The 17,798-nt window shown below is 39.7% G+C and overlaps 1 protein-coding gene across 1 annotated transcript in view; it reads right to left on the reverse strand.

The window, feature by feature from the left end:
• LOC124619642 (zinc finger protein OZF-like) overlaps positions 1–13,577 on the reverse strand; it is a 98,091-nt gene extending 84,514 nt beyond the window's left edge. The window contains exons 1-4 of the mRNA XM_047146201.1: positions 13,490–13,577; positions 7,264–7,432; positions 2,004–2,143; positions 1,392–1,684 (exon numbers count right to left, since the gene is read on the reverse strand). Of these exons, the coding sequence (XP_047002157.1) occupies positions 1,392–1,684; positions 2,004–2,143; positions 7,264–7,432; positions 13,490–13,577 (690 nt within the window). The remainder of the gene's footprint in view (positions 1–1,391; positions 1,685–2,003; positions 2,144–7,263; positions 7,433–13,489) is intronic.
• Positions 13,578–17,798: the final 4,221 nt, after the last annotated feature.

The raw sequence follows: 17,798 nt of genomic DNA on the forward strand, positions 1-17,798 counted from the left end.
TGTTTACAAATCACTTCTGCAACCTGCTCTAGAATATTGTTCAAGTGTGTGGGACCCATGCCAGATAGGACTAACAGGGTATATTGAATGCGTAAAGAGAAGGATAGCATGAATGGTTACATATTTGTTTAATGTGTGGGAGAGTGTCACAGAGATATCGAAGGAACTGAACTGCCAGACTGTTGAAGACAGAAGTGTAAACTATCCCAAGAAAGTCTGTTAACAAGGTTTCAGGAACCAGCATTAAATGATTACTCTAGGGTATACTACAACCCCCTACATATCACACACATAGGGATCATGAAGATAAGATTAGAATAATTACTACACACGCAGAAGGATTCAAACAATAATTTCTCCCTTGCTCCACATGTGAATGAAACAGGAAGAGACTATAAATGTAAGACTCCCAGACTTGTTTGATTGCTGTGTCAGAGAATGCTGGCCAACCCTGGCCTTGCGTCCTATGTGACACACAACCAGTTTTGGTGAAATGGTTGTACCAATTAATAACAGTTTGTCTCTAAGGTGGTGGCTTGTGATATTTAGTCCTGAATGGATTTGGATGCAATTGTTGTCAGTCCTAAGATTTTCATTTGACTCTTATTGCTTTTCAGCTGTGGTAATGTTTATTAATGTGAAAAATACTGAGCTGCTCTGTGGTTTGGAGTCCACACTAAACAACAGATACCCCTATAACCGTTTGTGCAAACAGTTTGAATGTCAGAGGAAGGTAAGGACATACCATCAACAATAGGACCATGCCAAGTAAGGCACTGTGGCATTCAAACCAAGCTTCAGCTTGATGACAAATTTATTTATGTTCTTTGCACTTTTGTGTATGTCAGAATCATTTATTCAGTATAAAAACATTTTATATTAATATGACATATTCAATGGTCAATATATGCAACAATAAATAAAAATTACTTACAGCAGTAAAAATGTTTATTATTGAGTGGCCAGGAAAACTTAAAAAACGGTTTTGATTTATTAAGTGAGTTAATGTGATGGATGTACAAATTCTGAGTTAAAATGATCTAGTAATTTTTGTAGCAGTTCTAGCAAACTGAAAATTTTGCAGTAGTTTTATGGCATAGTAGTAGCACTATTTCCCATTGCACTATTATTTCTGACATTAATCCAAGTTGGATGAACAGTGCATCTTGCTCTTAGTGACTAGGACAGCCTGGAAATCTTTTAATAAAGCATGTAGCAGATGACAAATATTGCTTGGACATAAAAATAATCATTATCTATGGTTTTCTGGAATGACAGCTTTAAGTAAACTACATATTTTGTATGCATTTTATTGCTGTCACAATACACAACCTAAAATCTATAATAAAGAATTACTTTAAAAATGTCATAAGCAAAAACATGTAACAAACCCTTGGACAGCGGAAACTCTCTGAGCCACTGCTATTTAAGTTTGTTGTGGAAGGGGAGGAAACTGGTGTAGCAGTTAGGAGAGGCACCCCTCCAGCAAAATTTGAAACTGGAGCAGTGCTAGTAACAGAACTGGTAGCAACAGGACTCATTTCCCAATCTGAAGAGGAGCCAGGAGGTGCATGTGTCTTGCGGTGGTTCAGCAGGCCTGCCACTGATGGAAATGTTGCATGGCATGTTCTACATGTCACAGTGTTATCACCTGCATGTGTTTTATAGTGCTTTGTCAGACTCCCTGTGGAAAGGCAGAGAAAGGTTAATTAACTAATACATGACTTAAACTAAGGAAACATAGAAGTATTTAAGCAATGAGAACAAGAAATATAATTCAGTCATGTTCACGATATTTATTGTATAGTGATATACAACTTACACACACAATCCTCAGCGCACTAATGATAAATAAATATAATGGAAGGAGGAAAGGTAACCACTCACATATAAGCAGAGATGTTTAGCAGTTAACAAAAACGTGGACAAGCTTTCAGACTAAGTCCTTCTTGAGCGTTAACAAACTAACAAATATAAACCATACAGCTATGTTGTTCTGGTACTGCAGTCTAATTGAGCAAGTTCAACTGCAATGTCAAGGCAAAGCAGCCATGCATAGCTCTGACCATTATTTGCATTCCCCAGCACTTTCCTGTAACATGTCAATAAACTGCCTGCATTTTTAATTGTAAACCAAAATATGCTGTTAGCAGATGATACTTCTATCTTAGTTGAAGATCGGGATTCAGAAAAAATTTCCAAATCTGTGATAAAATTATTTAATTCGATAGATAAAAACTCTACTCACCAAGTGGTGGCAGAACACACACACATAAAAGGCTGTTGTGATTGAAAAGCTTTCAGAGCCAGTGGCTCCTTCCGGCAGAAGGAATGAAGGGGAAGGAAGAGGGATGAAGGAAAAGGACTAGAGAGGCCTAGGAAAATGGGTAGGTTTTGGGAAAGTCACCCAAAACTGCAGGTCAGGGGAGACTTACCATAGGGGATTAGAAGGAAAGACTGATAATTGGGGACTCCTTCAGACGAGATTTGAAAACCTGAGAGCATAAAGGTGGAAGACAGGGTAATATGCAAGACAGAGATTACCACTAAAACATCATACATGAGTTAAAAAGAGTGAGAAGCTAAGTGCATTGTATGTAACAGAAGTGGGAGGGGGCAATGAAAAATAGGTGGGGAGGACAACGAAAGATGTAGGAAATTAAAACAGATTGAAGCAAAGAGTAATTGTAGTGAAGAAAGCTGAGACAGAAGAAATTAACATAAATTAAGCCCAGGTGGGTGGCAAGAACCGAGGACATGTTATTGTGCTAGTTCCCACCTGCATAGTTCTGAGAAACTGGTGTCTGGGGGAAGAAACCAGATGGCATGTGCAGTGAAACAGGTTCCGAGGTCACAAATGTCATGTTGTAGAGCATGATCTGCAACAGGTTATTGTGAGTTGCCAGGATATACCCTCTGCCTATGCTCATTCATTCTAATTGATAATTTGGTGGTAGTTACGCTGATGTAGAAGGCTGAACAGTGTTTACATAATAGCTGGTATATGACGTTTGATACTATATGTTTTGCCAGTTACAGGACTATTATAGTTGGTGCTAGGAGGGTACATAGGGAAAGTCTTGCAGAGGGGATGGTCACAGGTATAGGAACCATAGGGTAGGGAGATGGGTGCAGAAGAAGCGTGGGGTCTGACAAGAATTTTGCAGAGATAAAAAATGGAAATGTCGTGTGGCTAGGGCCTCCCGTCGGGTAGACCGTTCGCCTGGTGCAGGTCTTTCGATTTGATGCCACTTCGGCAACCTGCGCGACAATGGGGATGAAATGATGATGATTAGGACAACACAACACCCAGTACCTGAGTGGAGAAAATCTCCGACCCAGCCGGGAATCGAACCCGAGCCCTTAGGATTGACAGTCTGTCACGCTGACCACTCAGCAACCGGGGCGGACTTGCAGAGATTGGGAGGGTGATGAAAGCTATTCTAGGTGTAGTGGGCAAAATTTCAGACAGAATGGATCTCATTTCATGGCATGAAATCATGGTCCTGTAGAAGTAGCTGATTAACACATTCCAGACCAGGATAATATTGAATCACCAATGGTGTGCTCCAAAACTGTTTTGTGGAGGGGTCAGCAGTACCAGGGTTGGATGTGGTGGCCTGGAAAATCTGCTTTTTAACTAGGCTGGTGGGGTAATTACATGCACTGAAGGCTGATTTGCGAATGGTGGTGTATTGCTGTAAAGAGCCTGCATCTGAACAAATACGTTTGCCTTGGCTGCCAAGGCTGTATGGGAGAGAATGTTTTACATGGAAAGGATGGCAACTGTGAAAATGTAAGTACTATTGTTTGTTGGTAGGTTTAATGTGGACAAAAGTGTGTAGCTGGCCCTCAGTGAGAATGAGATCAACATCAAGGAAAGTGACATGGAATTCGGAATAGTACCATGTGAAATTTAATTAGGAGAAGGTATTCAGAGATCCCAGGAATTTTAGCAGGTCAGCCTCACCATGAGTCCATTTGTCATATGTTATCAATGAATCCATATGTCATCAATGTTTCTAAACCAAAGTAGGTGCTGAAGACATGTGGATCCCAGGAAAGCCCTTTCCAAGTGACCGATGAAAAGGTTGGCATAGGATGAAGCCATCCTGGTTCCCATGACTGTAACTCTGATCTGTTTGTATGTCTGCCCCTCAAAGGTGAAGTAGTTGTAGGTAAGTATAAAGTTGATTAAGGTGATTAGGAAGGATGTCATAGGTTTGGAATCAGGTGGACGCTGACTGAGGAAATGTTCAGCAGCAGACAGACCATGTACGTGGGGGATGTTCATATAGAGGGAGGTGGCATCAATGGTGACAAGCAAGATGTGTGGTGGGAGTGGGACGGGCATGGGTTTCAGACAATCTAGGAAATGGTTGGTATCTTTGATGTAGGAGGGGAGTTTTTGTACTATAGGTTACAGGTGTTGATCAACTAAGGCAGATATATGTTCAATGGGTGCTTTGAAGCCATCAAATATAGGACGACCAGGATGATTAGGTTTGTGAATTTTAGGAAGAAGGTAAAAGGTGAGGGTGCGTGGTGTGGGTGGGTTGATAAGTTCTGTGGATTGAGGTGTTAGTCCTTGTGAGGATCCTGAGGTTTTAAGGAGGGACTGCAGGTCAGTTTGAATCACAGGGTTGGGATCTTGACGGCGAACGCTGTATGTAGAGGTGTCAGGCAGCTGGTGTAGACCTTCACTAACATACTCCTTTTGGTCAAGTACTACAGTAGTAGATCCTTTGTCTGCTGGGAGGGTAATGATGGAGTCATCAGCTTTTAGGGAATGTAGAGCCTGGACTTCTGCAGAGGACAGCTTAGGGTCATGTTGTAGGGACCTGAGGAAGGGTTGTGAGGCAATATTGGATGTGAGGAATTTTTGTAAGACTTGTAAGGGATGATTCTGAGGTAGTGGATCAAGTTGGGATGATGGTCTGAATTGTTCAAGGCAGGGTTCAGTCTGTGATCAGTGCCTTGAGTACTGGTTTCAGAAAAATTAGTTGAATCTAAACATATCTAAGACTCACATAATGCAATTCAAAACCAAACAGTCAAAATGTGAGCAGATTAAGATTGTTCACACTAACCAAGATATAGAAGAAACTGACGCAGTCAAATTTTTAGGTATAAATGTAGATAAAAATTTGAGCTGGCAGGCACACATTGAATACCTAGCAAACAAACTGAGCATCTTTGCATTTTCAGTACAAATATTATCAACTGCAACTGACATGGACACACGAAAAGTAGCTCCCCACCCACCGCCTCAGACTGTGTGATCATGGACCCTAATACATAGGAATGAAATTTTGTAATAAATTAAAAGAGAACAAGCTGGTGCAGATGCATTTAAGTCTATTTAAAACAAAGCTATATGGGGAACTCTCACTCAAATGTTATTATTCAGTGGATGAATTCATCAAGGACAAGCTGGGAGTTTGACCTGGATACAATGCATTACATATTCCAGGAAATATCATTACAGTGTTATTATTTATTGTAGTTCTGTTATTTATTAGTGTAAAAATCATTGTAACTGTATTATTAATTTTTGAGATGTCTCCTGTATGCAAACCAAATGGATTGCAAATGTACATTATGAGATGAATAAAACAATTCACAATAGCCAATACACATCTACTTTTATATTATAAAATATGCTGAAAATGTATATCAAAGTTCTTTTAGTATCCTGCAGCTATTAATGAGTTTAATGGCAGTAAAGAAATGTTAAGAGTTATAAATTATTTGATATGAGGACTAATTAAAATGTAAATGAAATTTTTTGAAACCTAACATTCTGGTGGAAAAACAATATTGCAAGAACATAATTTAACTACATAATCTCCCACAAACTCAATGCACTTGTTCCTTCTACTGACAATATTCCTGAAAGAATCTTTGTGTCACCATACCCATCGATTCTTGCACTGCCTTCTTAGGCATGTAACCCAGTGAAAACTCAGATCCATGCGGGTACTCCTTCACAGAAACAAAAAGGCTAAAATCACTTGTAGCTAAGTCAGATCTGTACAGCTGGTGCTCTAGCAGATGAAAACCAAAATTATGAATGCACTGAATTGCTTTTATAGCAGTATGAAGATAGACATCATCTTGAACGAAAACAATACCTTTTGATTTTAGGTTCCAGAACCTACTGTACCTCACTGTAGCTGTCATTGTTCACTGTTTGACATTTAGAAAAGTAATGAAGCAGCAGTGGATCTTTCATATCCCATTTATTGAAGAGGCTTTGCTTTTGAACCTTTTTACTATAAGCAAAGATGGAAGTTTCCATACTCTGCCACTTACTTAGTGGCTCATAATGATGCACCCAGGTCTTATCAGTGGTTGCTATGCAACTGGAAAAAACATTTTTTCCTCTTCAGAATGTGTTACAGGTGATTTTGAAATTTCCAAAGAAACATTCCTGTTTGTGTTTGTCCGGTCAGCTGATGTGGTACAAACTTAGTGATTGTTTAGAGATTCATGGGTGATTGCAAATGAGGAACCATGGATAATCACCAACTCATGTATAATCATCAATTCTGGCATGATGATCATCATAAACCATTCACTCAGCTGTCTTGATATTCCTATCCACTTTTGAAGTCAATGTCCTACTCAGATGCTATTCTTTGCAGGAAAATATATATTCACTTTTAAAGTGATTTATCCACACTAATTGTTTTACTCATTAATACAGCAAATTGACAATGCAGCACTCATATAAAATGCTGTGAAATTACTGTGAATAGAGCTATTCGTTGAACCAACACAGCTAACACACAAAAAACAACAGTGATATAAGGCACATTGTTTTGAATCAGTGCTATCAGCTTAAGGGGCAGGAAAATGGAAAATAATCACCTTTACTAATTGACTTGTCCCTGTATTAAAATATTTTTATTTTTTCATTTATTTTTTATTTTTATTTTTTATTTTTTTTCACCAGTCCATTGTTGTGTTCAAGTACTGAACGTTTTCAGGTCACAATTTTTACAGAGCATCCATTATGATCTGAAGATGTTCAGTGCTTGAATAAAATCAGCAAAAAGTTCCTATCAAAATTGTATTGTTTACCTGGAGTACAGGAACTTGTCGCTCCTAGTTTGCACAAATTGATAATGTGTATCAGAAGAAAGAGGTAAAAAATGTAATGGCGCTGGGAGTTCAAACAAACCTTGTTGTTATAAGAGTCTCCTAAAACAGTAAAGGCAGATGTAAAACTGCCAGAATGGTTGTTTGAGAATAGCCTACCAAGTAAGAAAATCAGTGCAGAGAAAGGAAAGTATCATGCTATACTTGTGCTCCAAGAAGACTCTCCACAAGACAGCTGATGTGAGTAAATGAACTGATATTAGTTGTTGTTTGATTGATCCCATTTTAGCTAGCAGACGACAATATATATATAATGCATTGATGTTTACTAAAGCAGAAGTGACATGCTGAGTTAACAATCACTGAAATGTTGTACTTCACTGAGATGGAAATAATACTGCACTATGATGTTCATTGAAAATAGTGTTGTCTGCTAGCTAAAGTTGGCAGTGACCAGGGAGTATAGAATGCCACCAACTTATTTTAATTTCTGTCCATTCATCTACTCCCATCTGTCAATTCAATTAGACTCACAACACTGAACAACAGGGATATAAGAAGACTGGAGATACAGATGAAATTTTTCAAAACATTGCTTTGCTTAATGCAATTTTTATCTCTCATATAGGAGTTTGTTTATTGCTTGAAATTAATGAATTCTAACAGTAATAGGGGCTATAAATATATGGAGCAGTGAAAACTAAAAGAAGTTATGGTAGAATAAAGTATGTGACTAAGCACTAACAAAAAGAAAGAAACATGGGAAACATAGGAATGCTCTAGAAGCCAATGCAGAGGACTTCATAAAAGTTGAACTTTTACAGTGGTCTGATCCAGGAATCACTGAACATCTACAAAAAATCTTTGCAGAAATTTAGAGAACAGAAAAGGTCCCAGAGGAATGGAAAGGGACTCCAATATAACCATCGCACAAGAAGGGTAACAAGAACATTATTGACAATTAGAGAGTTGTGCCCCTTTTAATAACCGCTTATAAAACATTCTCAACAGTATTACTGAACAGGGTATAATATACATGTGATTGTTAACTCAGTGAACATCAAGCTGGTTTTAAAAAAGGGGAGATCATGCTTGAAACAAGATTTTCAGGTTAAAGCCTGTAATTTGTCAGACATTAATGAACTCCAAAGATAAAATTCTAACATCTTTTAACTGTTGATACAGAAACCATAGATAAAATCATCCATGAATTTTGCATTAAGTCTAATTCATGAAATCTTTGCAGACATAATCTCAAAAAAACTATGGTTCAAGTATGCAGACCTTTCAAAACAAATATAAAGGTTGGACGAGGCAATGTCTTATCTCCACTACTTTTCAAGTGTTTTCATGAAAAAATTGTAAAAATTTGGAATGAAAAAGTTAAAGGACCAAAACATTACCACTCATGCTAAGAAGAAAGAATAAAGGTGTTGAAATGCATTGATAGCATTTGCCGAAGATAATGACATATTTTCCAAAAGCCTGACAAATGCTACAACAGAAGTTAATTTCCTAGAAGAGGCAGGCAACATTGCACGATTAAAAGTCTCTGTAGGGAAAATAAAAATTGATGAGGATTTTAAATAGCTCTAAACTTTAAGAAGAGATATTGGTGCAATAGAAAAGATAAAATTATTCAGATATTTTGGGAAAACAATTCAAGGAAAGTGTTCTATAGAGGAAATGATGTACAAGAGCTTATAGTATAACTAAGATACATACAACAAAAAGATACTTATCTAAAAAGTGTAAAATAAAATGCTGCAGCACAGTAGTGAAACCAGGATGTCTATAAGCCATCAGGTGATTAATACTGAATTATACACTTGAAACATTAGAAGTATTAGAAAGAAGAAATGTAAGCAAAACGTTAGATCCTCTAAAGTCTTAAGGCTATTGGATATTATAAAATAACAATGAAATGTAGTAGCATGTTAGAAACAATGAAGAAAGGGATAACTGCTATCCTTTTAGATATACAGGGACTGGACAAAACTATGGAAACATTGTGAGAAATGCAAGCTTGAACATAAATGCAGATATTAGTCAAGTTTATAGGTTGCACTGTTGTATTTGAGCATGAACAGCACCTGAGGAATGTCCTCAATACATCGCAACTTTCAGTCATGGTCAGAAAACGATTTGTGTAGTTGTGAGTGTATTATATTAGACCTAAGTAACTTCAAATGTTGCCAGATTGTTGTTATTTGTATGATGGGTGCTTTCATGACCACAGTAGCCAAAGTGTTTCATGTTTCAAGAGACACCAGATAGAAGATTTATACCACCTACAGGGAAAACAGAAAAACATCATCCACTAAGCCCCGATGAAGATGAAAGTGCATGTTTATTGACTGTGACAGATGGTCATTGAAGAGGATTGTGATAAAAAATAACAGGACAACAGCTGCAATAGTTTCTATAGAACATAATGTTGCACCTGCAAAACCTCATAAATAGCACTCCATCCTCAGGCCACAAGTGGCCCATCAGGACCATCTGACCGCCATGTCATCCTCAGCTGAGGATGTGGATAGGAGGGGCATGTGGTCAGCATACAACTCTCCCACTGGTTATGATGATTTTCTTTGACCAGAACCGCTACTATTTGGTCAAATAGCTCCTCAATTGGCACCATGAGGCTGAGTGCACCCTGAAAAATGGCAACAGTGCACGGCGGCCTGGATTGTCACCCATCCAAGTGCCAGCCATGCCTGACAGCACTTAAATTCAGTGATCTGACAGGAACTGGTGTATCCACTGCGGCAAGGCTGTTGCCTGTGAAACCTCATAGCACCAAAATAACCTGAAGGGAGCTCCATAAGCAGGGAATTGCAAGATGAGTTGGAATTCAAAAGCCACACATCACCAATGCAAATGTCTGTAATAGGAAAACATAATACCAAGCCCATAAAACCAACCCTATGGAGTACTGAAAGACAGTCGTTCAGTCATCTGAGTCTTGTTGTACACTGTTTTCAAATCTGCCTGAGTTTCCTTTCCAAAAGTGCAACAAGGTAGGGGTTCAGTAACAATTAGGATATCTGTGTTGTAGTATTCCATAAACACAATGGTTACTCAGTAACATTACATTACTACCAAGGATTATGTGACAATTTTGGCTAATCAGGTCCATCCCATGGTACAATGTTTGTTCCACAATGGGTGGACCTGATCACCCAAAATGCTCACATAATTTTTGGTAGTAATGTAACCGTACTGAGTAACCATGAGCCCATGAATACCATGATACAGCTGTCCAAATCACCACCAAACCCATGCCATGTTACACTCTTGGGACGGAAACTCAGACACATGTTGGAAACAGTGTCCATTGGTCCAGAGTCCAGGTTTTATGGCTTTGGTACCACATTTTTCTGTTGTGGACATTTGCATTAGATGCCGTAGAAAGAGAAGTCTTCATTACAGTTGACAAGAATATTGTCTCTATTGAGGTCTAAATTGAGTGTAACAGTGAAGTTACATATAAAAGTTATATATAAAAGGTCTATGTGAACCCAAGTTAATTGGTGGATGTTTTTACTGACTATCTGATTCCGTTGTGACAGTTACAGTCATTGAAAGAAAGTCTATGATCAGTAGCACAAACAACCCAGATCATGCCATACCAGTTGAGAGTGACTTTTACCTAGACTGGGACATCTATGGATTTATTGCAGGGGCTACAGCCAGACAGTCTTTTTGAAGAACTTTTGAATACATATTCCAAAAACTGTCTTAAGCAACTAGTTTGGCAACTCAAATTCAATGGAAATATCTTAGACCTTGTAATACAAACAGACTGGACTCAAACGCAGTGTCAACATAGAGATGGGGATTAGTGAACTTGTTATCAAAGTGACAGTGGTTGCAAAAGTAAATAAATCATTCAAGAAGTCCAGGAGTTTGTTTCTGCCAGAAACAGTGGATGAGAAGTTGTTAGCACATCACTTAGATAATTAATTGACATCATTTAGTTCTGGTATGATGGACATAGAGGAATGATGGCAAAAGTTTAAACAGACTGTAAATCATGCTCTTGAGAAGTAAGAATGCAAAATTTAAATATGAAATTTGCAAAATGCTAAAGAAGCAGAGATTGTTACACTATTGATTCAAGAGGCAATGTGTCTGTGAAAAGATCTATGGGCAAAGCATACAACAACTACCACCATAATTTCTTAGCAAAAGGTCTGGCTGAGAACCTGAGAAAATTCCAGTCCTGTGTAAAATTGCTAAGCAAGTCTAAGGCTTTCATCCAGTCACTTGTTAACCAATCTGGTATGGCATCAGAAGATGGCAAAGCAAAACCCAAAGTTTTAAATTTAGCATTTAAGAAATTATTCATGTAGGAGAATCATACAAACATACCATCATTTGGCCATTCCACAGAGTCCTGTATGGACAACATACTAATAAGCATCGCTGGTATAGAGAAACAAGTGAGAGACTTGAAAAAAAAGTCACCAGGTCCAAATGGAATCACAGTTTGGTTTTACAAAGGGTATTCTATGGGACTAGCCCCTTACTTAGGTTGCATTTATCACAAATCGCTCACCCAGTCCAAAGTCCCAAGAAATCGAAAAAAAAAGAACAGATGGCACCTGTGTATAAGAAGAGAAAAAGAACCGATCTGTAAAATTATAAACCAATAGCCTTAACATCAGAGTGCTGTGGAATTCTTGAACATATCCTGAGTACAGATATTATAAATTTCCTGGAGATTGAAAAGCCTATATCCACTAATAAGCATGGTTTTAGAAAGCATCACTCATGTGAAACTCAGCTTACCCTTTTCTCACATGATGCACTGCAAACTATGGATGAAGGGCAATAGGCAGATTTCATATTTAGATTTCTGAAAAGCAATTGGCATGGTGCCCCACTGCAGACTGTGAATGAAGGTATGAGCATATGGAATAGGTTCCCAGATATTTAAGTGACTCACAAGTCTTCTTAAGTAATAGAAAGTCTTAAGTATCATAATTCAAAGGTGAGTGTACATCAGAGACAAAGGTATTGTGAGGTGAGCTCCAAAAAAATGTTATAGCACTGATATTATTTTCTACATACATAAATGATCTGCGAGACCGGGTGGGAAGCTATATGCAATTATTTGTTGATGAACATGGGGTATATGGGAAGGTGTCAATGTTGAGTGACTGTAGGAGGATTCAAGGTTACTTAGACAAAATTTCTAGTTGGTGTGGTGAATGGGAGCTTGCTCTGAATGTAGAAAAACGTAAGTTAATGTGGATTAGTAGGAAAAACAGACCCATAATGTTCAGACACAGTATTAGTAGTGGCCTGCTCGACACAATCACATTGTTTAAATATCTGGGCATAATGTTGCAAAGTGATATGAAATGGAACAAGCATGTGAAATTGTGGAAGGAAGGACATGTGGTCAACTTCAGTTTATAGGGAGAATTTTGGGAAAATGTGGTTCATCTATAAAGGAGATCACATATGGGATGCTAGTGTGACATATTCTTGAGTACTGTTCATATGTTTCTGATCCACACCAGGTCACATTAAAGGAAGATTGAGGCAATTAAGAAGCGGGCTGCTAGATTTGTTACCAATAGGTTTGAGATGCTTTGAGAATTCAAAAGGGAATCCCTACAGGGAAGACAATGTTCTTTTCATGTAACAGTGTAGTGAAATTTTAGAGAACCAGCATTTGAAGCTGACTGCACAGCAATGCTACCACAGCCAACGTACATTTCGCATAAGAACAAGGACGAAAAGATACAAGTAATTACGACTCATATGGAGGCATATAGACAGTCACTTTTCTCTTGCTCTATTTGCGAGTGGAACAGGAGAGGAAATGAATAATACCAGTAAAGGGTACCTTTGCCACACATTGTATGGTGACTTCCATAGTATATATATAGATGTAGATGCAAATGCTGTCTTATAAGATGACAGGGCCACTGTTCACACATCTTGCATCATCCAGGACTGGTTTTGTGAGCACAATAAAGAATTTTTTGATCTCTGCTGGCCACTACAGTCACCAGATCTCAATATTACTGAGCCTTTGTAGTCCACTTTGGAGAGAAGGGTGAATGATCACTATTCACCTCAATCATTGCTATCTGAACTTGCTACTGTTTTGCAGGAAGAATGGTATACGTTTACTTGAAAACCATACTGGACCTGTATTTATCCTATCTGAGATGACTGGAATCTGTTTTGAGTGCCAACAGTTTTCCCACACTGTGTGAGGCATGACATGATAATGCACTGTGTTTTTTGTTCTAATTCTCAGTACAGTAAGAAACAGGGTTATGAGAATATTCAGTCACGATGAGACAATATAATATAGATGGTTTAATGCAGATACAAAAAATGCCAGCTGGATCCAGTTAATGACAATATAAAAGGATAAAAGGTATCTGCCAGCCAGGGGCCACTGGCTTCCTGCTGCCAGTGATTGAGGCAGCCTCTGCTGTAAGGGCCATAGTCACTAAACTGCATGCTACCTAAATGTCATGCACACTGCACCATTGGTGGTGGAGTTATAGTAATGTGTGGGTTAATACACTCCTCCTTCTTTAAGGTGAAGAGTGCACTTGTGATGGCTCCTCCATGGTGTTCTGATAGTTGATGCATCCATGGTGTTGGAAACAGTTGTCCTGGGCATGAACAGATCCCATTCCAAAAAAACTAGTGTGTAGGGGTGGAATTGGCATGAGTGCAAACACATGCTATTTTCTCCCCATCATAGAGAGCATGTGGATGTCTCTGGCATCCCATAGGCAAGGGTCAAATTGACATCAGGCATGGCACAAGGTACTGTGATTGCTATGTACAGATGCGAGCTGAGTTGGCGACCCTTCATTCACAGCTCCAGGCTGTGTTGGCTTCTGTCTCACAGCTTGAGGCTGCTGCCAAGGGGTATCACTATGGGGAGTTGGACATGAGGATGCAAGAGACATCGAGCATGTCCCATGGGCCCTCTGATCAGTTCAGTGCTGTGGCCACCCCAGGTACTGCCTGCACTGAGGTTGACCCCTCACCTGTGGTCAGTTGGGAGATCATTACAAAGTCTGACTGGCAGTGAAAAACATTCATAGGGGCCAATCATAGGGCCTCTCCGGTTCATTTGATGAACATGTTTTGGGCGTTATCTGTAGCTGACGATGTCTCTAAGCCAGATGCAGTCATCCACCCTGTTCCAGAGGAAGCTTCTCGGTCCACAAGGTCTGGGCATTCACAGAGGGTGGGTTTGCTGGTAGTTGGGAGCTCCAATGTTAGGCACACAATGGGAACCTTTAGGAATATGGCTGCGAAGGAAGGGAAGAAAGCCAATGGTGGAGGAGTATTTATAGCAGTAAAGAATTCAATAATATCCAGTGAAGTTATTAGCGAATGCGAATGTGAAATAATCTGGGTTAAGTTAAGTATCAAAGGTGGGTCAGATATGATAGTCGGATGCTTCTATAGACCACCTGCATCAGCAACCGTAGTAGTTGAGCGCCTCAGAGAGAACCTGCAGAATGTCGTGAAGAAGTTTCGTGATCATACTATTGTAATAGGGGGAGACTTCAATCTACCAGGTATAGAATGGGATAGTCACACAATCAGAACTGGAGCCAGGGACAGAGACTCTTGTGACATTATCCTGACTGCCTTGTCCGAGAATTACTTTGAGCAGATAGTTAGAGAACCAACTCGTGAAGCTAACGTTTTAGACCTCATAGCAACAAATAGACCGGAACTTTTCGACTCCGTGAATGTAGAAGAGGGTATCAGTGATCATAAGTCAGTGGTTGCATCAATGACTACAAGTGTAATAAGAAATGCCAAGAAAGGAAGGAAAATATATTTGCTTAACAAGAGTGATAGGGCACAAATCGCAGAATATCTGAGTGACCACCATCAAACGTTCATTTCTGAGGAAGAGGATGTGTAACAAAAATGGAAAAAATTCAGAAACATCGTCCAGTACGCCTTAGATAAGTTCGTACCGACTAAGGTCCAAAGCGAGGGGAAAGATCCACCGTGGTATAACAATCATGTACGAAAGGTACTACGGAAACAAAGAAAGCTTCATCATAGGTTTAAGAGTAGTCGAATCATAGCTGATAAGGAAAAGCTGAACGAAGCGAAAAAGAGCGTAAAGAGAGCAATGAGAGAAGCATTCAACGAATTCGAACATAAAACATTGGCAAACAATCTAAACAAGAACCCTAAAAAGTTTTGGTCATATGTAAAATCGGTAAGCGGATCTAAATCCCCTATTCAGTCACTCGTTGACCACGATGACACCGAAACAGAGGACGACCGAAGAAAGGCAGAAATACTGAATTCAGTGTTCCGAAACTGTTTCACTGCGGAAAATCGTAACACGGTCCCTGACTTCAGCCGTCGCACGGACGCCAAAATGGAAAATATTGAAATAAACGATATCGGAATTGAAAAACAACTGCTATCACTTAGTAGCAGAAAAGCATCCGGACCAGACGAGATACCCTTAAGATTCTACAGTGATTATGCTAAAGAACTTGCCCCCTTTCTATCAGCAATTTATCGTAGATCGCTGGAAGAACGTAAAGTACCTAGCGACTGGAAGAAAGCGCAGGTCGTTCCCATTTTCAAGAAGGGTCATAAATCAGATGCGAATAATTATAGGCCTATTTCGCTTACGTCAATCTGTTGTAGAATAATGGAACATGTTTTGTGTTCTCGTATTATGACGTTCTTAGATAATACAAATCTCCTTCATCATAACCAACATGGATTCCGCAAACAGAGATCATGTGAAACTCAGCTCGCCCTATTTGCCCAAGAAATTCACAGTGCCGTAGACACTGGCGAGCAGATTGATGCCGTATTCCTGGACTTCAGGAAGGCATTTGATACGGTTCCGCACTTACGTTTAGTGAAAAAAATACGAGCTTACGGAATATCGGACCAGGTTTGTGATTGGATTCAGGATTTCCTAGAAGAAAGAACACAACATGTCATTCTTAACGGTTCAAAATCTGCAGATGTAGAGGTAATTTTGGGAGTACCGCAGGGAAGCGTGATAGGACCTTTATTGTTTACAATATACATAAATGACTTAGTTGACAACATCGGTAGCTCCGTGAGGCTATTTGCAGATGACACGGTTGTCTACAAGAAAGTAGCAACATCAGAAGACTCGTATGTACTCCAGGAGGACCTGCAGAGGATTAATGCATGGTGCGACAGCTGGCAGCTTTCCCTAAACGTAGATAAATGTAATATAATGCGCATACATAGGGGCAGAAATCCATTCCAGTACGATTATGCCATAGGTGGTAAATCATTGGAAGCGGTAACGACCGTAAAATACTTAGGAGTTACTATCCGGAGCGATCTGAAGTGGAATGATCACATAAAACAAATAGTGGGAAAAGCAGGCGCCAGGTTGAGATTCATAGGAAGAATTCTAAGAAAATGTGACTCATCGACGAAAGAAGTAGCTTACGAAATGCTTGTTCGTCCGATTCTTGAGTATTGGTCATCAGTATGGGACCCTTACCAGGTTAGATTAATAGAAGAGATAGACATGATCCAGCGAAAAGCAGCGCGATTCGTCATGGGGACATTTAGTCAGCGCGAGAGCGTTACGGAGATGCTGAACAAGTTCCAGTGGCGGACACTTCAAGAAAGGCGTTACGCAATACGGAGAGGTTTATTATCGAAATTACAAGAGAGCACATTCCGGGAAGAGATGGGCAACATATTACTACCGCCCACATATATCTCGCGTAATGATCACAACGAAAAGATCCGAGAAATTAGAGCAAATACGGAGACTTACAAGCAGTCGTTCTTCCCACGCACAATTCGTGAATGGAACAGGGAAGGGGGGATCAGATAGTGGTACAATAAGTACCCTCCGCCACACACCGTAAGGTGGCTCGCGGAGTATAGATGTAGATGTAGATGCAGATGTGTGCATACCTGAGGGAGTCATTCCAGATGTGTAAAGGGTACTTCCAGAGCCCATGAAGAGTACAGGTTGCAGACAACTGCAGGTGTTACTTTAGATTGGAGGAGATTCTCTCTGGTTTCCAGCAGCTAGCAGAAATGGTAAAGACTGCCAGTCTTGCTTGCGAGCTTAAGGTGAAGCTCACCATCTGCAGCATCGTCGATAGAACTGACTGTGGTCCTTTGGTACAGAGCTGAGTGGAGAGTCCGAATCAGAGGCTCAGATGGTTCTGTGACCATGTAGGCTGCAGATACCTTGACTTGTGCCATCGGGTGGCGGGTTTTTGGGTTCTGTTTAACAGCTCAGGAGTCCAATACACACACAGGAAGTGGCTACGTGGGTAGTGGGGGCTGTGTGGAAGGGACTGGGCAGTCTTTTATGTTAGAGGGTCTCAGGGAACCACAGAAAAGGCATCTGTCTAAAAGGGGGCAGGTAAAACACAGTAAGGTAGTTGTAGAAGTGATCAGTATTGTAGTTGTAAATTGTCATAGCTGTGTTGGGAAAGAAGCAGAGCTCCAAGCCCTAATAGAAAGCACTGAAGCTCAAATAGTTATATGTACAGAAAGCTGGCTAACACGGAAAATAAGTTCAGTTGAAATTTCTTCAAATGATCAAACAGTGTTCAGTAAGGATAGATTAAATACAGTTGGTGGTGGAGTGTGTATTGCTGTCAGAAGCAGTTCGCCTTGTAGTGAAATTGAAGTAGATAGGTCGTGCG

The sequence above is a fragment of the Schistocerca americana genome, chromosome 1, assembly GCF_021461395.2.
Source record: "Schistocerca americana isolate TAMUIC-IGC-003095 chromosome 1, iqSchAmer2.1, whole genome shotgun sequence".
In the NCBI taxonomy this organism is placed as follows: Eukaryota; Metazoa; Arthropoda; class Insecta; order Orthoptera; family Acrididae; genus Schistocerca; species Schistocerca americana.